We start from the raw sequence: 25,206 nt of genomic DNA on the forward strand, positions 1-25,206 counted from the left end.
CCAAGGATAAATTGTGCAGTGGTATGCTTCAAGTTTAATGCTTATTGCGAGCAGGATAAAACAGAAGTCCAGTGGCACCTTAAAGACTAACAACATTTATTCCAGTGTGAACTTTTTTGAGCCAGAGCTCACTTCTTCAGATGTTATGAAGAATAAATAAATGTCCACCTTTTTATAAGGAAAATTACAGAAGGGGAAGAATTGGAGGCATAGTATGAATGAATCTCATCATAATCTTTCAGTTGTGATTCCCTAACTAAGGGACTGGAATAGATTAGGTTGTCAACCTGAAATGAATGATGAAAAGAGGTCAGAGATTCGAGCCTGTCTCATGAGGGGCAAATAAGCAGAAGTGTAAGTAGGATAAACAGCAATTAACAGAGAAACAAGCAGTCTGAAACACACGAAAGTTAACTGATACTAGTAAAGGGAATAGTATTGTATAAAGAATAAATATTGGAGTGCTGCAATAAATGTTACTAGTCTTTAGGTGCTTTTATTTTTCTGTAACAGATTAACAAGGCTATGCCTTGGAAATTATTAGAAAGGGGGTGTAAAGTATGTGAAAGGCTGTTAATTCTTTGTATGTACATTATAAAAAAGATAATGGATCTGTTCTTGGAGGCCCTTGATTTATAGCTGATCTCCAGTGTGCATACCAGGCCATGGCGTTGATCCTGCTAAAAGGGAATCCTATGTTCAACAGGAATTAGGGTCAAAAGCTCCATATACTAAAAGTTCTGTAATGTGATCATTCAAACTTTTCCCCCGTTTTCTAAACAGCTGTACAAGGCCTCAAACTGAATCAGAGCGTGTTCCGAAACCAGCACCACAGTACTGGTATGATTCATTTTAGAAAAGGTTGGGCTCATTGGAAGAAACAGGCAACATACAGAGGCAATAAGGCAAATAGCAGATTGATGTGTGAGATTTAGGCACAGAAGGGCTCCCCATCCCACCCCCATGTTCCCAGTCTGAATCAGTGCTCCTCTGTGGTTGCTGTTTAGAGATTTATTAAAATACTTGATACTGCCTTTAATTTAATGTATAGTAACTGCCTCCAGAAGGACTCCCTCCCCCTCCCCAATTGATTTATTATCAGTTGTTGCTTAACTCTGAGTAGGGCCTAGTAATCTAGAACGGCAACGTTTCCAGACCAGAGACGAGTTTCCCTGGAAAAAAATTGCAGCTCCAAAGGGCAGACTGTATGGTATACTATAGATTCTAGGTGAAATCCTGCAGAGGCACTGCATATTGCAATGAATTTCCCAGGTTGGAGCTGGCAACCCAAACAGGCTCAACGTTTCTGCATTTATTACTTCCGTGGTTCATTTAAAGAGTGGAAGCAAGGGGCACACGCCAAACATTGTCACTCAAGGACTAATTTAGAGCCAGAGAAGCTTCCTGCGCATGTGTCACCTTCCCCAGAGTCCTTTTAAAAAGCTTCCCTCTCGCCTGCAGAGGAAGTCGCACAAGACGTGAAAGCACAGCGCATGCGTGCTTTAACGGACTACAATACCCAGCAGGAACCAGCCCCCGGTAGCGCCGGCCCTCCGCGCGGAGCCGCCGGCATGCTCTCTGACGGCGACGCTGCCGTTGCCGGGAACTGATTCCCGGCGGCGGAGACGATGCCTCAGCGGGGCGGCGAGCTGCCCCCGTCCAAGAGGCCGAAGCTGGCGTCCGCCGCGGCGCCCTTCGGCTCGAGCTTCCGCAGAGCGATGCTGGTGATGCCGCCGCCAGCGCCCGGAGGAGGCAAGCGGCAGCCTCCTCCCGCCTCGGGGGTCGAGAGCCAGCGCCGCAGCCTGCCCATCTTCCAGGCGCGAGGGACGCTGCTCGGCCAGCTGCGCAGCCTCGACCGCGCCATCCTCATCGGTGAGGGAAAAGGAAAACCCCTCCCCCACCTCAGCGCTGGGCGGAGCTTCGGGGAGGCACGCCCCCTGCGCGGGGGGGGGGCGCCTCTGCGGTGTGGAACTAGGGGCGTGGCTCCGTGACGGGGCGGAGCCTAGTGTAGCCTCGCCCTTTCTGGTTCAGGTTCACCTATTCAGGAAAGGGGCGGTGCCTGCGATGCCCCACCCCTCTGGTTCTAGCCATAAGTTTTATAGGAGAAAGACCTTTGGCTGGGGAAGATGGGTGGAGTTTTATGGAGTCTCAATTCTGTTTTTTTCTATTTATGCATGAGTGTTTATAATAGCCCCCCCCCCTTCTGGATGTGTGGGACAATAAAATTGGAGACCCCCCCCCTTTCAGTGCAAGAAAGAGGCTTGACGAATTCCACTTCCCCTCATTCAATTGTCCCACAGGGCGGTATATAAATCAAATGTTGTTGTTGTTCAGGACATGGGGGCAGCTCTTAGGATAACCCCACCTACTCTAGCTGCGGGGGGCGGGTGTCTAGATTTAGGTGAGTGATATTCCTTTAGATCTACTACTTTTAATTTTTATTCATTTTTTAAAAAAATTATCACTTACATTTATATCTTACAATTTTTTTTAAAAATCCTGCCTCTCTTTGAAAAGCTCCAGCGTTTCCACATCCATGTGTTTTCTTTCTCACAGCAACTCTTGGATTAATGTGGCTGGACCATATGTCTAGCTTCCTTTTTATTTTTCTTATTTTAAGTGGAGATAAATAGAAACTTGTGAAGCAATCCTGAGCATGTTTGGTCAGAAGTCCCATTTCATTCAGTGGCTTACTCCTGGGGAAATGCTTTGAAATTTACTATGCTGCCTCACCCTGTGTAAAATGCCTTGAGTCTCAGTGAGAAGGGCAGACTAAATAAATAAATAAACAGGGGGAAAGGGAACACAGACTATCAAGCATTAAAGCAAGCCTCACATTGGAGATTTGTGCTCATAATGAGAGACAACTCATGGTCATCCTATTGCATGGTTGAGAGAGGAAATCAGCTTGGGTCAAGCATCTTTAATACAAGAAAAAGCCTAGACTGGCATTCTTCGAACATAGTCTGTGCACTCTAGATAGTCTGTGCCCCTGAGCATACTTTCTGTTGCACTAGTAACAGAACAAAGCTCATTGAAAACCATTGATCTTTCACAAACTTAAGTGCTATTGCAAGAGGAAGCACGCTCTGCAGGAGTGTGCATGAATCTTGTTCACAGGATACAAGTCCTTTTTTTAACATTAAACATTTTATTTAAAGAAAAGAAAGTAAGAAAAAAACAGATCCAAGTAAGTGCATAGTATAAAAGTTATGCGAATTCTAAATTAGACAGTAAATTAAAAATTATACAATCATACAACCAATAAGTATATAAACAGTACAGATATAAAAGTCTTGGGAATAAAACAATCAGAACATTGAAGTTTCTTTAAACTAATAAAGTAATTATTACATATTTGGCTTCCCTGAACCTAAATACATAACATTTCTCCTTCTCTCTCCCTCCCTCCCTCTAAGCTATTATATCCATTAGTTTAACCGAAATAATCAAAGAAATCCTTCCATTTTTTCCCAGAAGTCGGTTATTGGCCTATTTTGTAAGTAGGTAGTCAGTTTGGCCATTGAAGCATATTCGTGAACCTTCTCTCTCCACTCTGGGAGACCAGGACAAGCATCGGTTTCCCATTTTCCTGCGAATAGTACTCTTGCTGCTGTCACCATATAACGGAAGAGATCTCCTTGTTCTTTTCTCAGATTAGTTGGTAAAATATTTAAGAGCATACTTTTTGGATTTAATTCAACTCTGAGTTTGAGGATCTTTTGCATCTCTTCATGTATTTTTATCCAGTAATTTTGTGATTCCTTACAAGTCCACCACATATGGTAAAATGTTGCGTCCATATTCTGACACTTCCAGCAATGTCCACTGTAACCACTACTAATCCTTGCAATATCTTTAGGAGTAATTTACCATCTAAAAACATTTTATACCAATTTTCTCTCAGTACCTGGCAGCCTGTAAATTTTATGTCTTTAGTCCATACATTTTCCCATAAGTCCATCGGAATAGATTCCCCAGTATTTTGCAAGGATACAAGTCTTGATATCCCGACATTTACTTTCTGTAAAAGCGTTTTTGAGGATACTGTTGCAATTTGCAGTGTTTAATGACACAAAGAGCACAAAGCTGTGAAGAGGGAAATGGTAAAAAGACACACTCTCAGATGTTCCTATCGTCTAATAGCGAAAGATGTATAGGAGAAAGGGCTGGACATTTAATGGGTTCCTTTCGGTGTCCCTGTGGTGCTGAAAGAACAGCTCCTCACCAGACATAATGTTAAACTGCAAAAAAGGAAATGGAAAGGGAGGGGGCAAACTTGTCTCAGGTTGGGCATGTCATTCATTCTTCACTCCCACCTCCAATTTCCTATTTGACAAAACCATCAGCTGGGAACCATTACCTGTCTTTGAACAGTGACCCTGGATTTCCTTGGTAGTCTCCCATCGACTTAATAACCAAGGCGGACCCTGCTTAGCGTCCAAGATTTGAGAAGACTGGGCTGGCTTGGTCTATCCAGGTCAGGGCAGTTGACAATACATTGATACCCACATACCCAAAGCTACTTGTTTAATTGTTTTGCAGGGGAAACAGGTTCAGGGAAGACAACTCAGATCCCTCAGTACCTCTACGAAGGGGGGATTGGACGCCAGGGCGTTATTGCTGTGACTCAGCCACGACGTGTTGCCGCCATCTCCTTGGCTACTCGAGTCTCGGATGAGAAGAAAACAGAATTGGGGAAACTGGTATGTCACTTGCAGGGAGGGTGTTAAATGAGACATATAATTCCTCCCGTAGTTTGCAGATCAGGAGATGCGAAGTCTCACTGGTAGGACAGATGCTTTGAATGGTGAAGGTTCAGTTCCTGACATTTCAAGTTGAAGGATCTTGAGTAAAAGGTGTTGGGAAAGATCAAGATCTGCCTGAGAGCTGCAGCAGAGCAGACTACTGAGCTAGTTGGGTCTGACTCGGCATAAGGCAGTTTCATATTCCAACTTTAAGACGCGTTTTCTGTTTTCCCCTTTCCTTTGTCAACATTGATTATGGTCGTAAATGTATTATGAGCCAGATTTCAGTTGTAGCTGTGGTTCACAAACCCACTTCAAACCATTGTTTCAGATTCTGGATTACGAGGCAGCTGTTGCGTTTACCATGGTTAGCTTCGGTGGCTATAAGGCAAGGTGGATGCCAGCCAGGAAAGGAAAGTGGGAAATCATTCCAGAAATGGGCCTTAGGGTCCTGAGCTCATAGTAATAACATTTGAGAGTGTGTAAAGCAATTCACATTGCTTTGAAAGGTTGGTGGAGTTGGGTATGTTTAGCCTGGAGCGGAGATGACTGAGAAATGATATGATAGCCCTCTTCAAGTATTTAAAGGGCTGTCACATAGAGGATGGAGTGCAGTTGCTTTCTGTTACCCTAGAGGATTGGACCGGAAATAACGGGTTAAAATTAAATCAAAAGAGTTATCAGCTAAGCATTAGTTTGATATAGTGGTTAAGAGTAGTGGGGCTCTAATCTGGAGACCGGGTTTGTTTCCGCACTCCTCGGCTTGAAGCCAGCTGGGTGACTTTGGGTCAGTCACAGCTTCTCAGAGCTCTCTCAGCCCCACCCACCTCACAGGGTGTTTTGTTGTGGGGATAATAATGTCATACTTTGTAAACTGCTCTGAGTGGGTGTTAATTTGTCATGAAGGGCAGTGTATAAATCGAATGTTGTTGTTGTTCCTGACAGAGTGGTTCCTAAGTGGAACAAGCTTCCTTCGGAGATACTGGCTTTCTTTCCTTGGAGGTATTTAAGGAGAGGATAGATGACCATCTGTTAGCAATGCTGGTCATTGACTTAATATGAACAGGCAGATTGTGAGATGAGCCAGTGCTTGGCTCCCGTGGGCCTTTCTTATGTGTCTAGGGTAATGCCAATTGCTGCTTTGGGGTTAGGACGAAATTTTCCTCTAGGCCGGTTTGGTCAGTGATCCTGGAGGTTTTATACCTTCTGGGCATTGAACAGGTATCACTAGGGGAGGGGGGAGGGTTGCTGTGGTTTTACTGCATTGTGCAAAGGGTTGGACTAGATGACCGTTGAGGTCTCCTTCCTGCTCTGTGATTTACAGTGCAATCCCTAAGCAGAGTTACTCCAGTCTAAACTTATTGATTTCATTGGGCTTACACTAGAGTAACTCTGCTTAGGATTGCACTGCTTGTGATTCTACATGCCTTGCTTTGCTGTGAGTGGCCATTTCCCAACATCTTAAAAATAGTACTCCATTCATGGAACACTGGCAGCTTCCTCGTGTGATTTCTGACATTGTGGTGCCGTAAAAACGGACTCAGAATTGCCTGCCTCCATTTTGGAAATGGTGACGTCGGAAATTGTGCGAAGAAGCCGCCAGCATTCCGTAAGTGGGGTTCTATTTTTAAGACGTGGGGAAACGGCTAGAGGTTGATAGTATAGACTACTTCAGTTACTATTGTTACTGCAATATTTATAGGCTATTATTATTATACCCATGCTGCAGATGGGGGACTGTAGCTATCAGGAAATGGCTTTTCGAAGGCTCCTTAATTTATAGCTCAGTTTCTTAACTGCAGTGCTGTGCTAGTTTTCACAGCTCACTGTCTTTATCGCTACACTGTGGTGGTTCGTTGCAGTCAAAGTTCAGTGGGACGTTTTACTGAGCAGCTGTTTGCCAGTGAGGTTCTCTCTTGCCTTTATGGCTCTTCTCCTCAGGTCGGCTACACAGTTCGCTTTGAGGATCTCACTTCTGATGAGACGAAAATCAAGTTCCTGACGGACGGGATGCTGCTCCGTGAAGCCATCGGGGACCCTCTCCTACACAAGTACAGCGTTGTCGTTTTGGACGAAGCGCACGAGAGGACAATCCACACGGATGTGCTCTTTGGGGTGGTGAAAGCGGCACAGAAGAAGCGGAAAGACTTGGGGAAATTGCCGCTAAAAGTGAGTGTTGCAGTGGAGCTGGAGGAGAAAAGGGGCTCCTTCATAGCATTGCCTCCTCAGTGTCTGTTTGTGTGTGATGGTGCTACGACAGGACAGAGGGCTTGTCTTTGTTAGCTTAGGACATAATGGCAAACCGTGGTCTGCTCTTGTGGAAATGAATGTAAGAGATCCTCTCCCTCCTTTGGCCTTCAACCAGCCAGAACTAGAGAACCAGCATGGTATAGTGGATAGAGTGTTGGACCCAGGACTGAATCCTCACTTCCTCCATGGAAGCTTGCTGGGTGACCTTGGGTCTGTCACAAACTCCCAGGCTAGCCTACCTCACTGGGTTATTTTTGTGGGAAAATGGAGAAAGAAAGAGCAATGCTTTAAGCTGCTCTGTGTTCCCAGCTAAGGAGAAAAGTGGGTTAATGAATGGATGGATGGATGGATGGATGGATGAATCTTTCCTTGAAACGTAGGATTCTAGACGGGGAATAAATTGTGCCCTGGTATCCTGACTTGCAGGCTTAGCCAAAAATATGTCAATTATCTGTGTGTGGAAAGCAAAGAAGCACCATGAATTCTCCCAGACTGATGCACTAAGCAGCACTCCCTAGTTGGTTGTTTTGTCTATTGAATGCCCTTTCCCTTTAAGCTCTCCTGGCACTCCTTTGCTAACAGTAGCCAACATGAATCCGGGAAAGACCTATGGCTTAGCGGCAGAACGTCTCCTTGATAGATCGATGGCTTGACTCAGTCCAAGGCAGCTTTATGCATCTTGTACCAGTTCTGTTCAAGGGCAATAATAAGAGGTCTTTTCTTACAGGTGATTGTTATGTCGGCTACCATGGATGTTGACCAGTTCTCCCAGTACTTTAATGGAGCACCTGTCTTGTACCTGGAAGGCCGGCAACATCCCATCCAGATCTTCTATGCCAAACAACCTCAGAGCGATTACCTCCAGGCTGCGTTAGTGACAATCTTCCAGATCCATCAGGTACCGCACCTGCTTTGATAGATCTCTGGGTATATTTACAGCTGTGTCTGTATGTAGGAACAGTTGAGCTCCACTTGCTGAGAGGAATGAGGCACTTCCCCAAGCCCCAAGAGAGCTGAATTTGCAGGTTGAAAATCGCATTTTGCCGACCATGTGCACTGCAGACCCTCACAACATTTTTATAAGAACATTTTTGGGCTGCACACCTAAGAACATTTTCCTGGGAGTAAGCTGTGCTGAATAACATAGGGTGTACTACTGAGTAGACATGCTTAGGATTGCCCCCTTAATCACTTTCGCTTCTCCCTTGTTCTCTGTGTTACTGAAGATCAGAGCTTTGACTCTCAAAAGCTGCCCTGAAGATCTTGTTGGATCTCAAAGGTGCCACTGGACTGAAATCCTGCTGTTCTACTGCAAACCAGCACAACCACCTACTTGAAATTGGTGAATTGTTAATATTTTGTGTTAATATCTACACTTTTATCTGCTTAAAGGAAACACCATCTTCTCAGGACATCTTGGTGTTTCTGACGGGTCAGGAAGAGATCGAAGCCATGACTAAAACTTGTCGTGACATCGCAAAACATCTTCCCGATGGCTGCGCACCGATGGTGGTCATGCCTCTGTATGCTTCCCTGCCCTACTCCCAACAGTTCCGAGTCTTCCAGGCCGCACCCAAGGTAGGATGTGCCACTACTTCTCTGCCACAATGTTTTCTCTTTAACTCGACAAACAGAGGCATCCCAGCTTTTTGGTCCAAGTGCCACAATGAGGTACAGAGACTATTGGGTGGGTGGGAACAGGGTCCAGTCCTCCAGTCCTTTCTAAGTTATGCATGTCCCATCCATTCTAGATCCTCTAAAAGGGATAAAGTTTTCCCTTTATAGATACTCTGTGTCTAAAGGGGAGGCTGAATCCTTCTTCACAAGTCCTAGAGTGTCTTGGGTCCGTGTCACTTCAGGCATGCTTGCATTTACTTCTGGGCACACCATAAGATAGAGAGAGCTGATCAGGGCACTTAGCAACCCTGATTAGGTCAAATTATTTGGATTTAAAAACCATTATATGCTCACCTGCCAGATACAAAAGGTCTGTAGTCCAGTGTTGCCTTGCGGGCTGTAGTTTGGATGCCCCTGGCCCAAATGGATAACTTGCTGTAGTGTATTCAGAAAACAAACCAAATCTTCTCAAAGGCCAGGAGAACTGTGTCCAGTCCAATAGCCCATGTTGGACTTTGATCTTATCTTTCTCAAAAAGCAGCTCTCCAAGCGCCATGTGAAAAACACACTTTTGAAATGGGCAGAGAGCTTAAACAGCAGCTGGCGGTAAAGCTGAAGGGGTTTGCAGTTTAAACACGCTGCACTGAATCTCCCACTGGGCACACCAGAAATCTTGAATTTTCCTGTTACTTGTGCTTTGGACCCCGACCAGCATCTAGCCAAGGAAAGGTTTTCAGATCATGTTATCCTGATGAGCTTCACTAAGATAAAAAAGAATAGTTCAGCATCCCCGAGTAGAGCTAATGTTAAGGAGCTCAATTTAGGAAGCTCAGGAGAGAGAGGTTCAAAACGGAGGAGGGGGGCAAGTCTGCGTAAGACTACAGAATGCTTCGAGCTGGGGCTTAGCGTTTTGGAAGCCAGAAGGGTCAGCATTTTATACCAGGCCATTTCTATGCTGCTTTTCTTCCCAATGGGACCAAAAGCAGCTTACAGAAGTTTTCAAAATACAAAACAACCAATTTAAACAAATTCCATTGTAAGTCAACAAAACAAAGGTACACTTTGTGGGTCTGTCCTGATTCACTGGGCTGGCTAACACAAGCTGCAAGCCGCAGGTGTGGAGAGGGGGACGAGATTTGTAGCAGTTTGCTTGAAGGGCCGTTCTTAGATATTTAGATATTTAATTGCCAACAATCATCTATTGTTATTTTTGGTTTGGCTTTCTTAACGTAATTCAGTTAACGCACACACACACATACTCGCATCTTTTTTTAAAAAAACAAAGGAATGCGTGCCTTGTGTGATATGCATATCAAATGTACAGGCCTGTTCCATTGCGTAAAACTATACTTCCTCCATTGGGCTGGATTCCGCCAGTTCTATCTTTAGGCTTTGAGCACACTCAAAAGGGAAGCCCCGCTCAGCCACTAGCGTTTTAGATAAAACTTCTGCACTTTTTCTCCCTCTTGTGTACTCTCAGGGCTATCGCAAAGTGATTCTCTCAACAAACATCGCTGAGACCTCCATCACCATTGCAGGCATAAAATACGTTGTGGACACAGGCATGGTGAAAGCAAAGAAGTACACTCCTGGTAAGTATATGTAGGGCAAAGCTGTACAAGAAAATAGGGTGGAGGCAGCTGCCATGAGCAGCAGATATTGGCAAAGAGAGAGAGCGAGAGAACACAGCAGATCGGATCTGCAAGGAAGCATGCACAGAGTGCTGCAAGAGAGCATAAATGTTATAGGGAGCAAGCAATGTCCTTTGCAAATTAAAGAGAAAAATAGTCGTGATGTCAGCAAATCATATAATGCTGCCTTATGTTGAGTGGGAGGTGGGACCATCGATAAGTCCAAGCCCAGCGTTGTCTGCCTTGACTGGTTGCCAGCTCACCAGGATCGCAAGCAGAGAGGTGATTTCGCCAACACCTGGTACCTTTGATCCTTTAACTGGTAAAGCTGGGGGCTGAACCTGGAAGGATGTGCTCAGCTACCTTGGGCTGAGTCACATCATTGGTCCTTCTAACCCAGTCTTGCCCAGCAGAACCTCTCAAGGATCTTTTCCCAGCCTTTTGACCTGAGATTCATAACTTGGAGATGCTGGGAATTGAACTTGGACCCTTCTGCCTCAAAGCAAATGTTCTGTCACTGAGCTAGGGGTTGCCCTTCCTAAGAAAAGACCTTTGAGGCTGTCTTGTATGGGGTTAGCCCTTCAGTCCTTACAGCTCAAGGCTAGTTGTCAGCCGTTCTGCAGGATGCCAGGCAGAGAAACATCTGCTGGAGATTCTTTTGATGGGAGATGCTGGGGGTTTTCACCCCAAGAGTTTTTGCATACAAAGCAGAGGCTCCACCACTGAGCTGCGCGCTCTCCTTTTCAATCCATACTGATTCTTGTAGCTTCCAGTCTTTAGCATACTTGAATATACTTATTTTCCTACCTGCATAATCTTGAGCAAGAATGCAGATTAATCTGGTAGCAATTTAATGATCAGTCAGTGGAACGTCCTCAGATTGGCACCATCTGGCTAGATCCAAAGAGATCATATCAGCTCTGCAGTGGCTGTTGATCTTTAGGGTTGCCAGCCTCCAGGTGAGGCCTGGAGTGCTCTCAGAATTACAACATATTTCCAGACTACAGTGATCAGTTCCCCTGGAGAAAATGGCAGTTTCGGAGGGTGGACTCCGGCATCACATCCCTGCTGCTCTCCCTCTCCTCCCCAAACTCTGCCCAAATCTCTAGAAATTTAATAACATCATAATAATAATGACATTCAATTTATATATTGCTGTTCAGGACAACTTAATGCCACAGTCAAAGCGGTTTACAAAGTTTGTTATTATTATCCTCACGACAATCACCCTGTGTGTTGGGCAGGGCCGAGGGAGCTTTGAGAGAGCTATGAATGACCCAAGGTCACCCAGCTGGCTTCAAGTGGAGGAGTGGGGAATCAAACCCGGTTCCCCCGATTAGAGTCCTGCTGCTCTTAACCACAACACCAAACTGGCTTTCTAATGTCAAGATGGCTACCCTATTGATTATCCATCAGGAAGTGCATTCCCAAACAGAAAACTTTTTTTTTTTGGTGATGGTGGATGATTTCTGCTCTTTCTTAGAAAGTGGGCTTGAAGTGCTGGCAGTCCAGAGAGTGTCAAAGGCACAGGCCTGGCAGCGGGCAGGCCGAGCCGGAAGAGAGGACAGCGGACTTTGCTACCGCCTGTACACGGAAGACGAGTTTGAGAAGTTTGACAAAATGACGGTGCCCGAAATACAAAGGTGAGGCTTGAATTCCTTTTGGGTTCCTGCCCTTGGATTGGCTGTTATCGACCCCCTCAGTAGAATCAGAGGTAGTGAATTGTGTAGCTGTATGTGACCATTTTTTGGTGCATTTCCACTTGCCGGAGAGCTCAAGTGCAAGTAGAGGTGAATGCAACCTATTATTTCTACAAGTATATGTGTGTTTTGCCCCAAGGGCCAAAAAGGTTGCCTAATCATTTGTGTTAAACAGTCTGTTAATGTCAAAGGCTTTCTGGAACAGGTATGTTTTCAGGTAGTGCCAGGAGGCCTCCAAGAATGTTGCCAGTTGCATCTCCCAGGGGAAGAGAGTTCTGTAACTTAGGGCAACAATAAAAACCATCTTTTGTGGGTTCCTGGACAGTGTGCGTTTCTGCCACAAAGGGGTCACCAGCCAGCTGTGTTTATATGCAGAAAGAAGATTTGCTTCCTTAAGCAAAACACAGGATTTCTCTCCTGTGTAGGTGTAACCTGGCCAGCGTGATGCTTCACCTCCTGGCTCTGAGGATTCCGAACATTCTCACCTTTGACTTTATGTCCAAACCTTCTCCAGGTAAGCAAGCTCCAGCTGCATGAGGGCAGGAGACAAGGTCACCCAATTGGCTTCAAGTGGAGAAGTGGGGAATCAAATAAATAATTTTTAAAAAAGAAGACCTGGATCGCACTATGATAGAAGAAAAAAACCCACTTTTTCAAGGACATTTATATGTTTACAGGCTTTTATTTTTATTTTATTTATTTATTTTATTTATTTTATGTCATTTATAGTCTGCCTTTCTCACTGAGACTCAAGGCAGATTACACAGTGTGAGATTAGTGCAGTTAATATCAAGGACATTCCCATAAATAATGCCATAGGGTAGATAAACACAAGTTTACAAAGTCATAGCATTAGCAGGAATCCAATACAGAGTTGAAGAAATGCTGAAACAGAACATAAGCAATTCTAGGGCTGACATTAGGCCACATGAAGCACAAGTAGCTCATAGGAGCACATATTTAAGACAACAGATAGTACATAAGGCAACATAGTGGTGAAGTCTATGGTCCCTAACTCATTAGCGAGGCATCTGAGATCCCCTCCCTACAATACAAAAGTCTTCTTTAATAGTTAATTTTTGCATTGTTTGTGGAAAACTAGAAGAGTAGGGGCTCTTCTGCTCTCCTCAGGCAGGCCATTCCACAACATAGGGGCCACCACAAAGAACACCCACGTACAGGCTGCTGTTGATTTCTCCCATGTGCAGGGCAGCACTTGCAGGAGACCCTGTTCAGATGAGCAAAGTTGCCATGGAGGAACGTAGGGAGGGAGGCAGTCCCGTAGATAGGCTGGACCTGTGGGATATCAGTTAAAGTGTCAGACTAGTACCTGGTTGACCCAGGTTCGAATCCCCACTCTGCCATGGAAGCTCACTGGGTGACGTTGGGCCAATCATACTCTCAGCCTAACCTACCTCATAAGGTTGTTATGAGGATGTAGTGGAAGAGAAGACAATGTCAGGTGCTTTGGGTCCCTGTTGGGGGAGAAAGGTGGGGTATGAATGAAGTGAATAAATAGAACTAAATACCACCATGCCAAAAGGTCACAGATGGATAATCCACGGCAGGTAGGGTTTGCAGTCATACTTGCAGATGGACAGAGTTGAGGGAGAGCACATTCTTAGTAACTGTTATGAAAACCCTATGTCCCACCAAGACTAGTTTTGCATCCCACCAGTGATATATGTACCATCAGTTTCTAAAACTATCCAAAGTTAAGATGAGAGAGGCCAGCAGACAATGATGTACAGAGTATTCCTATGCAGTGTGCTTCCAGTCTAGCCTCATTGATTTTCAGAGGGCTTAGATTGAAGAGCCCCGTGGCGCAGAGTGGTAAGCTGCAGTACTGCAGGCCAAGCTCTGCTCACGACCCGAGTTCGATCCTGGCAGAAGCCGGGTTCAAGTGGCCAGCTTAAGGTTGACTCAGCCTTCCATCCTTCTGAGGTTGGTAAATTGTGTACCCAGTTTCCTGGGGGTAAAGTGTAGATGACTGGGGAAGGCAACGGCGAACCACCCCGTAACAAAAAGTCTGCCAAGAAAACATTGTGATGCGATGTCCCCCCATGGGTCAGTAATGACCGGGTACTTACATAAGGGACTACCTGTAGTCTGCCTGTAGATTGGAGTATCCCTGCGTAGGATTGCATTGGTATAGCCTGGCATCTCAATGCTAGCAGAGTAAGCACCATGTGACTTTCAAGGGGAAGGATATTCCATAGGATGCAACCAGTGAAAAGATCCGTTCTCTGGGCACCCCCTACACCATTGCTGTGGGCAGGGGCACAAAGAACAGGCTTTGAGGTTATCCACCTTAAATGGTGAGCTGGAAAGTAAAGCAAAAGATGGTCCTCCGGTTCCCCGATCCCAAGCTACCTGGGGTTTTCAAAGTGAGCACCAACACTCTCAATGGTACCGGGTTACCTGGTCTTCTTAGCTGTGATCTGTACGTCTCCGATACCTATCACTTGTCCCTCTAGGAAACGATAGTAGCAGCGATCCTCACCACTCTTTGTCTTAACAGAGGCCATTCAAGCAGCTATCGAGCAGCTGGCCCTCTTGGGAGCGGTGGAAAGAAAAGACGACCAGCTCATCCTCACCGCACTGGGAAGGAAGATGGCGGCATTTCCTCTGGAACCCAAGTTCTCCAAAGTAAAATATTTACAGGATGGCCTTTGTTTGTTTTTCCCTTACGGAGGAGGAAATTAGATCCTCCCTTATTGCTTTTGCTTTCTTGCTCATCAGCATCCGAGAAATGTGGAAGAAAGCAAAGCTGCACGTTCCGATTCGGTGTTCCCTTTTTGTCTGCTGCTCCCAAAGAAGGCCATGCTGTTCAGTTTTGTTTCACTCTCATTTGTTAACACACAGGAAGGGGACAGTGGGGTTTGGGACATTTGGAAGTCAAGCCTTACCCTGTGAATTAGCCAAAGAGGTGCTGCTGCTTGGCCAGGTTGTTCAGGTTTGGAACGGCCTCCCTTCCTTCTTCTGCCTTCCATATTCATTATAAACTAGTAACAAAGCCCGTTGTGGGAAGAAGTACAACAGACTCCAGAAAGGGGAGGGCGGGCAGGTGGGCATTGCCTCTTCTGTGACTGATCCCAGCTGGGTGAATGGGGGGAGGGGCGGGCATTGCCACCTGCTCCGCTACTTATCCCAGCCGGGTGAAGTGGGGGTGGGCACTGCCACCTGCTCCGCTCCTGATCTCAGCCGGGTGAAGAGGGGCAGGCATTGCCTCTTGCTCCACTCCTGATCCCGGCCAGGTGAAGGGGGGCGAGCATTGCCACCTGCTCCCCTACTGATCCGAGCCAGTGAAGCGGGGGGGCATTGCCACCTACTCTGTGCCTGATCCCGGCCTGGGCTTCCCGCCACAGTGCGCTCTCTGGAGGGATGGGCTGCCTTGTCTGGGCTTCCCTCCACGGCAGCGCCCTCTGGAGGTGCACCAAGGTAGGAGGTGAGTTGTCAGGAATATGGTTTGCCTTTTATATAGTAGAATGGAATTGTAACAGTCCTTTTCAGCTTAATCCCCTAAAGAGGACCTTGTTGATCTGCAGTTCTGAGAAGAGACCTGCAAGAGGAAGTGTGGGGGAGGGACAGACAAGAACCTCTGTCCCCTGGCACAGCTCTTAACTGCAAGAATTGCTGCTAGGCTTGGCACAAAGTCCCCCAAGAGAGGCTCCCTGAAGAGTATGCAGGAGAGCGTTCAGTAGCCTTGTAGAAAAATGTCGTTCATGTCCATGTTCTTAACAGTGATGTTAATAACAAGCATTGGTGGAAAACAGTCTTTTTTCTTCTTGGCACTAGTGGTGGTGAATGTGTGTTTTTTTCCTAGCGAGGAGAATCCTTGTTAATAAAGATATTTTCAGGCTTGTGGGTCGTTGTCCTAGGCCACCATCGAAATGCACACTGGCCCTCGTATCTATCCGGTTCCAAACAAATCATCTTGCAAGGTTTTTTTTTTAAATCTTGTATGCAGTGAGTGAGGAAACATCTATCTTAGGTGGTTATCCTGAGGTGACCTGATGAATCAATGGCAGAGCTAGAACCAAAGAGTGCATCGCCTAGATAGTAGTGTGGAACCAGACCTGGTGATATTTTGGTTCCAATATCCACTCTGCTGTGTAGCACACTGACCTCAGGCCAGTCACTTTGTCTTTCGGCCCTTACCTACTTCACAGGGCTGTTGTGAGAGTAAAACAGAGAAGAGAAGAACCACATATGCGGCCCTGAACTCCCTGAAAGAAAGACAGGATAATCATACAGCAGCACTGTCCAGCATGGCTCCAATCTAGTTCTTTCTGTGGTGAGATATTCCATCTCAGACTGCCAATTGGGACTCTGTGACTGAATATTCCCCCATATAATTTCCCAGCATGCAGAGAAATAAACCTATCAAAGAGGAGGGTTCTAGCTTAGCCAACGCACATTTTCCCTGACATGTTAGTTTTCTAAGCCCGATAGAGAAGGGTTCTAGAAAGCTAGCATGTCAGGGAAAAGGCCAGTCTAAAATGCTCCTCCTTGATACACTAGTTTTCTAGGTGCAGGGAATATTATTTTATATTGTACGGAGAATTGTTCCATCAAATGAGCTACCTGACTTGCTGGTATGCTGCCTTGAAGGCAAAGCCCTTCCTGTACCTGATTTTCAAGCCAATCCAGTTCATTTTCTTGGCTGAACCTACTAATCAAAGCTGCTCCTCTGTGTGTTCTCCACAGACCATCCTGCTGTCCCCTAGGTTTCACTGCTCAGAGGAGATCTTGACCATCGTCTCACTGCTGTCCGTGGACAGCGTTCTCTACAACCCCCCATCTCGTCGGGATGAAGTTCAGACCGTCCGCAAAAAGTTTATCTCCAGCGAAGGGGACCACATCACGTTGCTCAACATCTACCGAGCCTTCAAAAATATCAGTGGCAATCGGGTAGGGGCTCATGGCCCATTTCTCAGGGCTGGGGTAGATGGCTCATCTCTAATTAAAAATGTTGGAAAGTTTTGAAGTCATGGCTGGGGGAGTGTTTCCCCCATTTTTTGGAGGGGCGGGACAGAAATTATGGGGAAAATGACGTATATGCAATACTTTTCATGCTATATTTTTTTTCCAAATTCTTTATTATTTTCAAAATCACCAATAATACAAATAACATTTACAAGAATAGGTATTTATAAACAATTATTACACTCAATATGTTTCCTAAATTATTATACATTCATAGAGTCATAAATAACATATATTTACAATTCATATACAGTCATAGAGCAATGATTATATCTTACTGTATTGAATATCCATCCTGTTATGTGCTATTGTATCTGAGCATGTAGAAGTCGATGTGTATAACTAGTAGTGGAGATATAGAGGAATTATATACTTCCAATTTACCACAGATCTGGATCTTTAAGTCTTTTGGGGATTTCTTGTTGTTTCATTAGGCATTCTAAGATTGGGTACCAGCTAGGTATAAAGTCTCTTGATGTTACCTGGGAGTCTATTCGTGAGAGATTATCTGTAACGGCAGCCATAGTGTAATTGTCTCATGATTTTTTATGCCATATAGAAAGAACTGAAGCATTTACCTTTGTCCAGTGGGTGGCAATGGCTGCTTTGGCAGCTGATAACAGGATCGACGTAGTTCGTGTCTTAATCTGTGTACCTCATGTTAATGCCCATGTGTTTAGGAGCAAGGTCTCTGGTGAAATGGAAATATGCAAGCCTGTGATTGTTTTGATTTCGTTTAGAACTCTTTCCCAGAATGTTGCTACTTTGGGACAATATATCATGCTATACATTTTGAATGTGAAAAACCTTGCCTTTACTAATTCTGAAAGAAAAAAATTAATAGTAGGGTTTCTTCATTGATCTCCCAAATTTTCCAATTTTTCTACTGGAAAGATTGAAAAAAACAAAACCCTGTTTCCCCCCCCCCTTTTATCCTCACAAGAAAATGGCTGTGGGCAGGAAGAAGCACGAGGGAGGTGCCTCCCGTCCCTCGCCTCTGTTTTCTCCAATCTAATGGACATTTCTCTTTCCTCCCTTTATGCTAGAATTCAGGAACCAAACAAAGTAAGAGTGATGGGCGATAGATTCAGTACAGGCCACAGAAAATCTTTTTTGTGTGTGTAATGCATAATTTAATGCATAATGCATAATTTAATGCATAATTAATTTGTAGAAAATCATAAAATATCAATAGTCAAAGAGGAATCAGTATGCCAATAAAAATCCAGCTGATGGCAACCGAAGAAAATTAACCTACTTCACGGGGTTCTTGTGAGGATAAAAGGGGGGAAAGAGAACCATGGTTTCCACCCTGAACTTTTTGCAGAAAAACATGTACTTGATTGATAAACAGAAAATGAAAAGCTGAAATGCTTGATTTCCTGATCCTAACAAGATGCCCTGTTTTCTTTCTCTCCCCTTCGCAGGAATGGTGTAAAGAAAACTTTGTGAATGGCCGGAACATGATGCTGGTTTCTGACATAAGAGCTCAGCTGCGAGATATTTGCTTGAAGGTAACTACAGAGCAGCTCCCAAATCTATTAAGTTGTTATTTATAAACCTTCCCATTTTTCTTTGTTTTAATACCCTATTTTTTGACCTGCATGTGTCCCAGATAGCTTGTAACATGTTTTTTTTAAGCAACATAATTCAACTAAACATTTAAAATTTCAATAAATTCATCACCTAAACTGCTTAGAAGCAGGAGATGACTTGTTAAACTCAACAATGTACAGCCCAAAAGGTTAACCCCCCTCCCTTTTTAATGGACTGGACTGGATTACGTGTGTCTGAGGGAATAACCTTTTTATGGAATGATAGGGATTCTCAAGTTACGGAATTCATCTCAGTCCTTATATTCCCTAAGCAATAGGTTAAATAATTCTGCTGCTTAAGATCTATGTATCATGGAGATTCTAAGTGGGAAAGGAAAGGAAAGGCTTTTTTCTGCCCTTTTACTGCCAGTAGAATGGATCTGGAAGGAATTTCACAAAGGAAAGGCCACCACGGAAAAGGCCCCGTTTTCTGACATGCATAACAGCCTAACCTTTACTGGGCAGTTGTCAGTTATGGGCTTGGTCAGTTACACGGTTATATCTTTTGCCCAGTGGTGGAATGAAATGTCCATGTAATTAAGGAAAGCAATAGAGTCTCAGCATTATTGGGAGGGGAGTCTGATCGTGCAACTGAAAAACAGCATTCCCATAAACCAACATTGTCATGCCCTCCCCCCACCTGCCACCTACAGCTTTCGATACCGCTGGAATCTTCCCGATCTGACACGGGAAACATCCGCCGCTGCCTGGCTTACAGCCTCTTCATGAACACGGCCGAGCTGCAGCCGGATGGGACCTACGCCACTACGGACACCCACCAGCCGGTGGCCATCCACCCTTCCTCCGTCCTCTTCCACTGCAAGCCAGCTTGTGTCACATACAATGAACTGCTCCACACCAACAAGTGCTACATGCGGGACCTTTGCGTGGTGGATGCTGATTGGCTGTATGACGCTGCCCCCGAATATTTCCGCCGGAAGCTCAGAGCAGCCAAGAACTGATGCTAGGGAATGCAAAGCATGGAAGACGAATTTGGGGTCTGAATTTTGGGTAACCCAACATACAGGAACTCTGCTGTGCCAATCAGGTACCCACTAACGAGTGTGGGTTCTTCAGCGATTGGACCTCGTGACTTTCCAGATAGCCTAGGCAGCTTTGCACTGTGTAAATGAGCACCTCTAGCCCATTGTATTTTCCAAAATGGATATTTGTGCAGGCAAGTGGCGCAAGGTGGTAAACTACCCCTTGATGGAAGCAGCTATCCACATGAACGGCAGTGTTCTTTGAGTAATGATCCTTTGTTGATACTCCAGGAGTGTGTTTTATAGTGCAGTCCCTAACAGAATTACACCCTTCCAAGCCTATTGACATAGAATGGTGTCACTCAGTTTAGGATTGCACTGTTAAGATATCTTACCTTTTCCTTTGAAGAAGAAAAGAGGACCGGCATTTCTCCAAACAAAGAGACAAGAACCCATAGTTGATAGGGGTTTGTGTATGTATGTGACGGCCATTTCTCAGGCTTGGCCAACAACTGTATTTTAAGTTTCTATGTGATAGTAACAGGAATTAAAAAGGAGTCCAGGGATACCTTAGCAACTAACATAATTTATTCCTGCACCAGTTTTTGTTGGTTATTATAACTAAAAATGTTTTTAGGTGTTAAGGTGCCCCTAGACTCCTTTCTTTAAAGCGGCTACAGACTGACATGGCTACCCATCTGCAATTATCATGAATTAAACTATTGTGTTTTTTTTAAGCCTTTCTTTTCAAGAAGGAGGTGTTAATCTCTTGTTTGGAAGCTCCACCCTTGATGTGTGGGGAGACTGTCATTAATCACTTGGAAGCATAGCATTCTCTGTACTTATTTCATTTATTTACTTTCTCCCAAAATGGAGACCCAAAGCAGCTTGCATTGTTCTCCGCCATTTTATCCTCCCAACAACTCTGTGAGGTGGGTTCAGCTGAGAGTGCGTGACTGGGCCCAAGTCACCCAGGGAGCTTTCATGGAAGAGTGAGACTACAAACCTGGAAGTCCCAGATCCTAGTCCAACACTCTTACTCAGCGGTTCAGAAGCCACGTCTGTTTCTGTGACATACTGCCTGCAGATCTTCTGAGCACCGTTCCCCAACGTGGCACCGATCCTGTGCTTGAAGAGAGTGGAAAAAGCCTTTGCCAGTGGGGCTTGTGACTGACAGGAGATTTCCACATTGAAATAGCTCCTGCAAGAAGAATGGGTAAGCTGTGAGCCTCCCTGAGGTGCAGGCCTCATGCCAGGGGTGGAAGTAAATGTGGCTCTTTTAGTTGATGGTTATTTATTTATTTGCCACATTTATACCCCAAATTTCTCCTCAGTGGGCCTGAAGGTGGCCCACTGAATTATGAAGGACATAATTCTCCTGTCCTTCATTTTATCCTCACAACAACCCTTTAAGGTAGGTTAGGCTGAGCGTATGTGACTGGCCCAAGGTCACCGAGCAAGCTTCCATGGCAAAGTGGGGACTTGAAGCTGGTTCTCCCAGGTTCCAGTCCAGTGCTCTAACCACTACGCCACACTGGCTTTCAGTAATTGCGACTGTGACTCTCTACGAACCACGGAGTGAGCACCACTGCTTTAACCACTACTCCACACTTGCTCTCACTTGTTCCAGCATACATTCCAGCGTGAGGCCCTATGCAGCCGCTAGGACTGAGCGTGCTTCCTGTCCTCTTTCCCTCCATCTCCAAAGTCCTGTGCCTTAGCTTACAGGAGCAAGCAGCTAAGGCCCAATTGTACTGGGATGGTGTTGAGGCAACTGGACTCACCCTGTGGGACTTTCACACTTGTACAGCATCTCCTTGAGATGGGGCTGCTCCCCTCACCAATGAGGTGTTGAGCAACCCAGAATCCCACACGGATAGTCTTTTTCCTCAGTCATCACGTTTCTGACCTAACAGGCGGAAAGAAAAAGACCAGATGAGAGCTGGGAGGAGATTACTCAACCCATTTTGCCCACATCTCAGCTCCCACAGGAGAAAACGGCTTATTGATTTATTTTATTGATTATTTTATTTAGTGTCCCTGCCTGCCACCTTTCTATAAAATCAATTAAAAGCCCTTCCGGTTGAGGGGGCTGAGTGCAGATCGTGAGGGGAAGGCATTTCAGACTATATCAGCAGCTGCTGAGAAGGCTTCACATTCTAGGGAACCAAATGTACCTCAGCTGACACAAGTTCCCCTCAGGAATGTCCTGTCAGTCTCAGTATGGGCAGGTTCCTTCAAGTATTTTAGACCCAGACCAAACAGGACTTTAAAGTTATTGGGCCTGGATCCAAAGTGGAAGTTAATGTGACTGAGACAGTATTCCTGTCGTATGTTTATTGTGACCAGAACCTGTTAACATTCTGGCTACCACATTCTTAACCCTTGGTTTCTGCACCATCTTCAACCAAGCATGCCCCATTATGCCAATCTGGATATTATTGGGATGCGTGACTGGAACCAGAATCCCTTTCTCCAGGAATGACTGTGGCTGGTGAGTCAGCAGGACTGGCAAAAAAAGCGCTCTTTGTCATCGCCGACTCCTGCTTATCCAGAGATAGACACATATCCAGGCGCAACCCCATTAGCCAGTTTGGTGTAGTGGTTAAGAGCGTGGGACTCTGGAGAGCTGAGTTTGATTCCCCACTCCTCCACTTGAAGCCAGCTGGGTGACCTTGGGCTAGTCATGGCTCTCTGGGGCTCTCTCAGCCCCACCCACCTCACAGGGATGCTGGGCACTCCAGCATCCTGCTTAAATCCAGTTCAAGATGACAGCCCCTCCCTCCAAGCTGCTCAGCTTGAAGGGAGGGGGGCAGCCACCAGAGCGCCCTCCATCACACCTGGACTACGTCCAGCTGAGAATCCCCTTTCCATGGAACATTTGTGTTGTTATTATTTAATTTCTTTGATAAGCTTTGGGCCCCAATTCTGGCTGAGAAGCGGGTGAAAAATAAATGTCCAAGAAGGTCACATAGGAAGCCATTGGGGAAAACTGAGAGGTGGGAACATCAGGTCCCTATACTTGGTCAAGAGACCTTGTCCAGTTTGGCTTAACGGTACACATGCCCTAAGTCTAGCAAGTTGAGACAGATTCATGGAAGCTAGGCCTGCCAATGGACTTGAGCTGCAACAGCCAAATAGAACATCCATGTACAGAGGCATGGTTTGAAAATAGGAAGGCCCAGGTTCAATGCAGATAAAAGAACTCGGGTACTCTTTTGAGCTGCAGCCGCTCCAAACTACGCATCTTGGGCTCGATGGGCTGCTGATCTAATTCCATTCATAAACTGGTCTTGAGCAAGCAATTGACCCCTCTACATTCGGTACTTATTTCATGCTTGTTGCACTGTATGTGTCCTCCCTACCTTTATTTTTACTTTATTATTTTTATTACTGCCGACTCTCCAGAGCTGATCTTGTATCAAAATAAACTTGATTGATTGATCAAGCAATTCCTTAGACGAAGATAACTCATTTGATTCTTAGATTTTTATCCTCCTCCAAAGGAGCTCATGTCTGCTTGTGTGGTTTCTCCTCTGATCTTCACAAGAACCCTGCAAGGCAGGTTACTTTGAAAGTGACTGGCCCAAGATCGCCCAGAGAGCGGGAAGGAAAAAAAAAGGCATGTTTATTCTTCAAAGTGCTCATAGAGTTGTGGGCCTTGGTAGTATTCATTATCATAAATTACAAATATCATAAATTAATAACCCCCAATTCAGAACTGGCGTATGAGAACTGAACAGTTCTGTAAGAGAGGAAACATTGGGGGCAGCTGAATATCTGTTGAAGCAGGAGTGGTGAGGAGGAAGAGGAACAAGGGGAGTTGGGAATGGACAAAAGAGCCCTGGAATACAGTTTGCTGCACAATCATGTATTAATAAATACTTAACATAAAAAAAAGAAAACTTGTATTAACTGATGTACAGTTCCTGCGTTTTATGTTGTGGTGGGGGGGGACTAGTGCGGATTTACTTCTCACTGTATATGCTGTACACTCAACCCAGGACTAAATTCCTGTCTGAGATGTTGTCTGACCTCTGTACCCACTCGGACATTGAAAAGATTGTAGCCTTACTAGCCGATTCTGACGGCAATATTTCCCATAAAATGGCCATATTTGCCCTGGTTGCAAAAAAAAAAAAAAACAGGCTAATGTGGTTCTTAAGGGACCCAATATTTGTAGGCAGGGCTTTTTTCTAGGAAAAGAGGTGGTGCAACTCAGTGGTGGAACTCAAGACCGCACAATGACATCACTTTGGGTCAGCTGGAACAAGGGGGGAGTTTTTTAAAGTTTAAATCGCCCTCAGTGAAAATGGTCACATGGCCGGTGGCCCCACCCCCTGATCTCCAGACAGAGGGGCGTTTAGATTGCCCTCCGCACCATGTGGCATGGAGGGCAATCAAAACTCCCCTGTCTGGAGATGAGGGGGCGGGGCCACCGGCCATATGACCGTTTTTGAGAGGTGCCAGAACTCAGTTCCACCATGTTCCAGCTGAAAAAAAGCCCCGTTTGTAGGATTTTCAGTTTTACCCATTTCACTTTTTATTGCTTTATCTGAAATTGTTAACTGAAAACTTCATCGGTTTTATCAGTTTCAATCTACATTGTTCTAAGTTTAATCATTCATGTTTCTGTTTATACTCTCTGCTATTTGTAATGGCCTATGGCTAAATACAATACATTTACTTTACTTACTTTACAAAAGTACAGTAAGTTTAGAAAACCACTAAGTTAAAGGGTGGTGGTGGAGAGTGCCCTCAAGTCATAGCTGACTTAAAGCAGCCACTGCTGGGGTTTTATGGCAAGACACTGGCTGCTTCCACACACGCTGGATAATCCACTTTCAATAGTCTTTAGTGAACATTTGGAACTGCTTTTCCATGTGTAGAACAAAAATCCACTTCCAAAGGATTGCTAAAGTGCTTTGAAAGTGTATTATTCAATGTGTGTGGAAACGGCCAATAAGAGAGGTGCTTGCCCTGACCTGTATAGCCCAGATAAGCATGATCTTGTCAGATATCAAAAACTAAGCAAGGCTGACCTTGGTTAGTAATTGCATGGGAGACCTCCAACGAAGGCCAAGGCTGCAGAGGCAGGCGATGACAAAGCGAGTAAATTCCCCTTCCGCGATTTCTTAAGGACCCGCAACTTTCAGCGATATTAAAAATGGCATCATAGTAGAATAATTACAGCATAACGGCGTTGTCATTAGTATAACAACAGCATAGTTGCGTTGAATATTAGAATAAGATTCCTGGACTAAGAATATGTTGAAACTGCAGTTTAACCAACAGCTGGCTTTGCAACGGTGTCCATGTGTGTCAGGCTCCTAATAGTTACTTTATAATTATTCTGTACTTACTCTCTTTTTTTGGTTTGTTTTGGTTATCCATTATTGGAAAATAAATGCAATATTTAAAAAGAAAGAAAGAATAACACCAGGACCGCTAAATTGCCACGATAAGACAGTGGCATCAACAATGGAATGTGTTAAGTTTTAATAATATTCCGGTATAATGAATAATAATGTATTCATCCGTTGCCGCTTGTTAACGCTAACCATCCCCAAGAGGTTTTTAAGACGGCGGGCGCGTTGGAGAATCGGCAGCCTGCGGCGCAAGAGAGCCGCGCAAGGAGGCGGCGGGCGCGTGCCCTTCCCTTCCGGCGCTGGCTTCGGCTTGTCCTTCCGGGC

At 45.1% G+C, this 25,206-nt stretch overlaps 1 protein-coding gene across 1 annotated transcript; it reads left to right on the plus strand.

Moving 5' to 3' along the window:
* Positions 1 to 1,584: 1,584 nt before the first annotated feature.
* Positions 1,585 to 20,162, plus strand: DHX33 (DEAH-box helicase 33). Its single transcript, XM_055001412.1, has 12 exons — positions 1,585 to 1,872; positions 4,546 to 4,706; positions 6,690 to 6,917; positions 7,726 to 7,896; positions 8,391 to 8,576; positions 10,096 to 10,207; positions 11,730 to 11,889; positions 12,372 to 12,460; positions 14,468 to 14,595; positions 16,657 to 16,860; positions 18,363 to 18,449; positions 19,184 to 20,162. Exons 1-12 carry the CDS (start codon positions 1,629 to 1,631, stop codon positions 19,490 to 19,492), a joined length of 2,079 nt encoding a protein of 692 aa, XP_054857387.1. The 5' UTR covers positions 1,585 to 1,628; the 3' UTR covers positions 19,493 to 20,162.
* The last annotated feature ends 5,044 nt before the right edge of the window (positions 20,163 to 25,206 follow it).

The sequence above is a fragment of the Eublepharis macularius genome, chromosome 17 (genome assembly GCF_028583425.1).
Source record: "Eublepharis macularius isolate TG4126 chromosome 17, MPM_Emac_v1.0, whole genome shotgun sequence".
Classification (NCBI taxonomy): domain Eukaryota; kingdom Metazoa; phylum Chordata; class Lepidosauria; order Squamata; family Eublepharidae; genus Eublepharis; species Eublepharis macularius.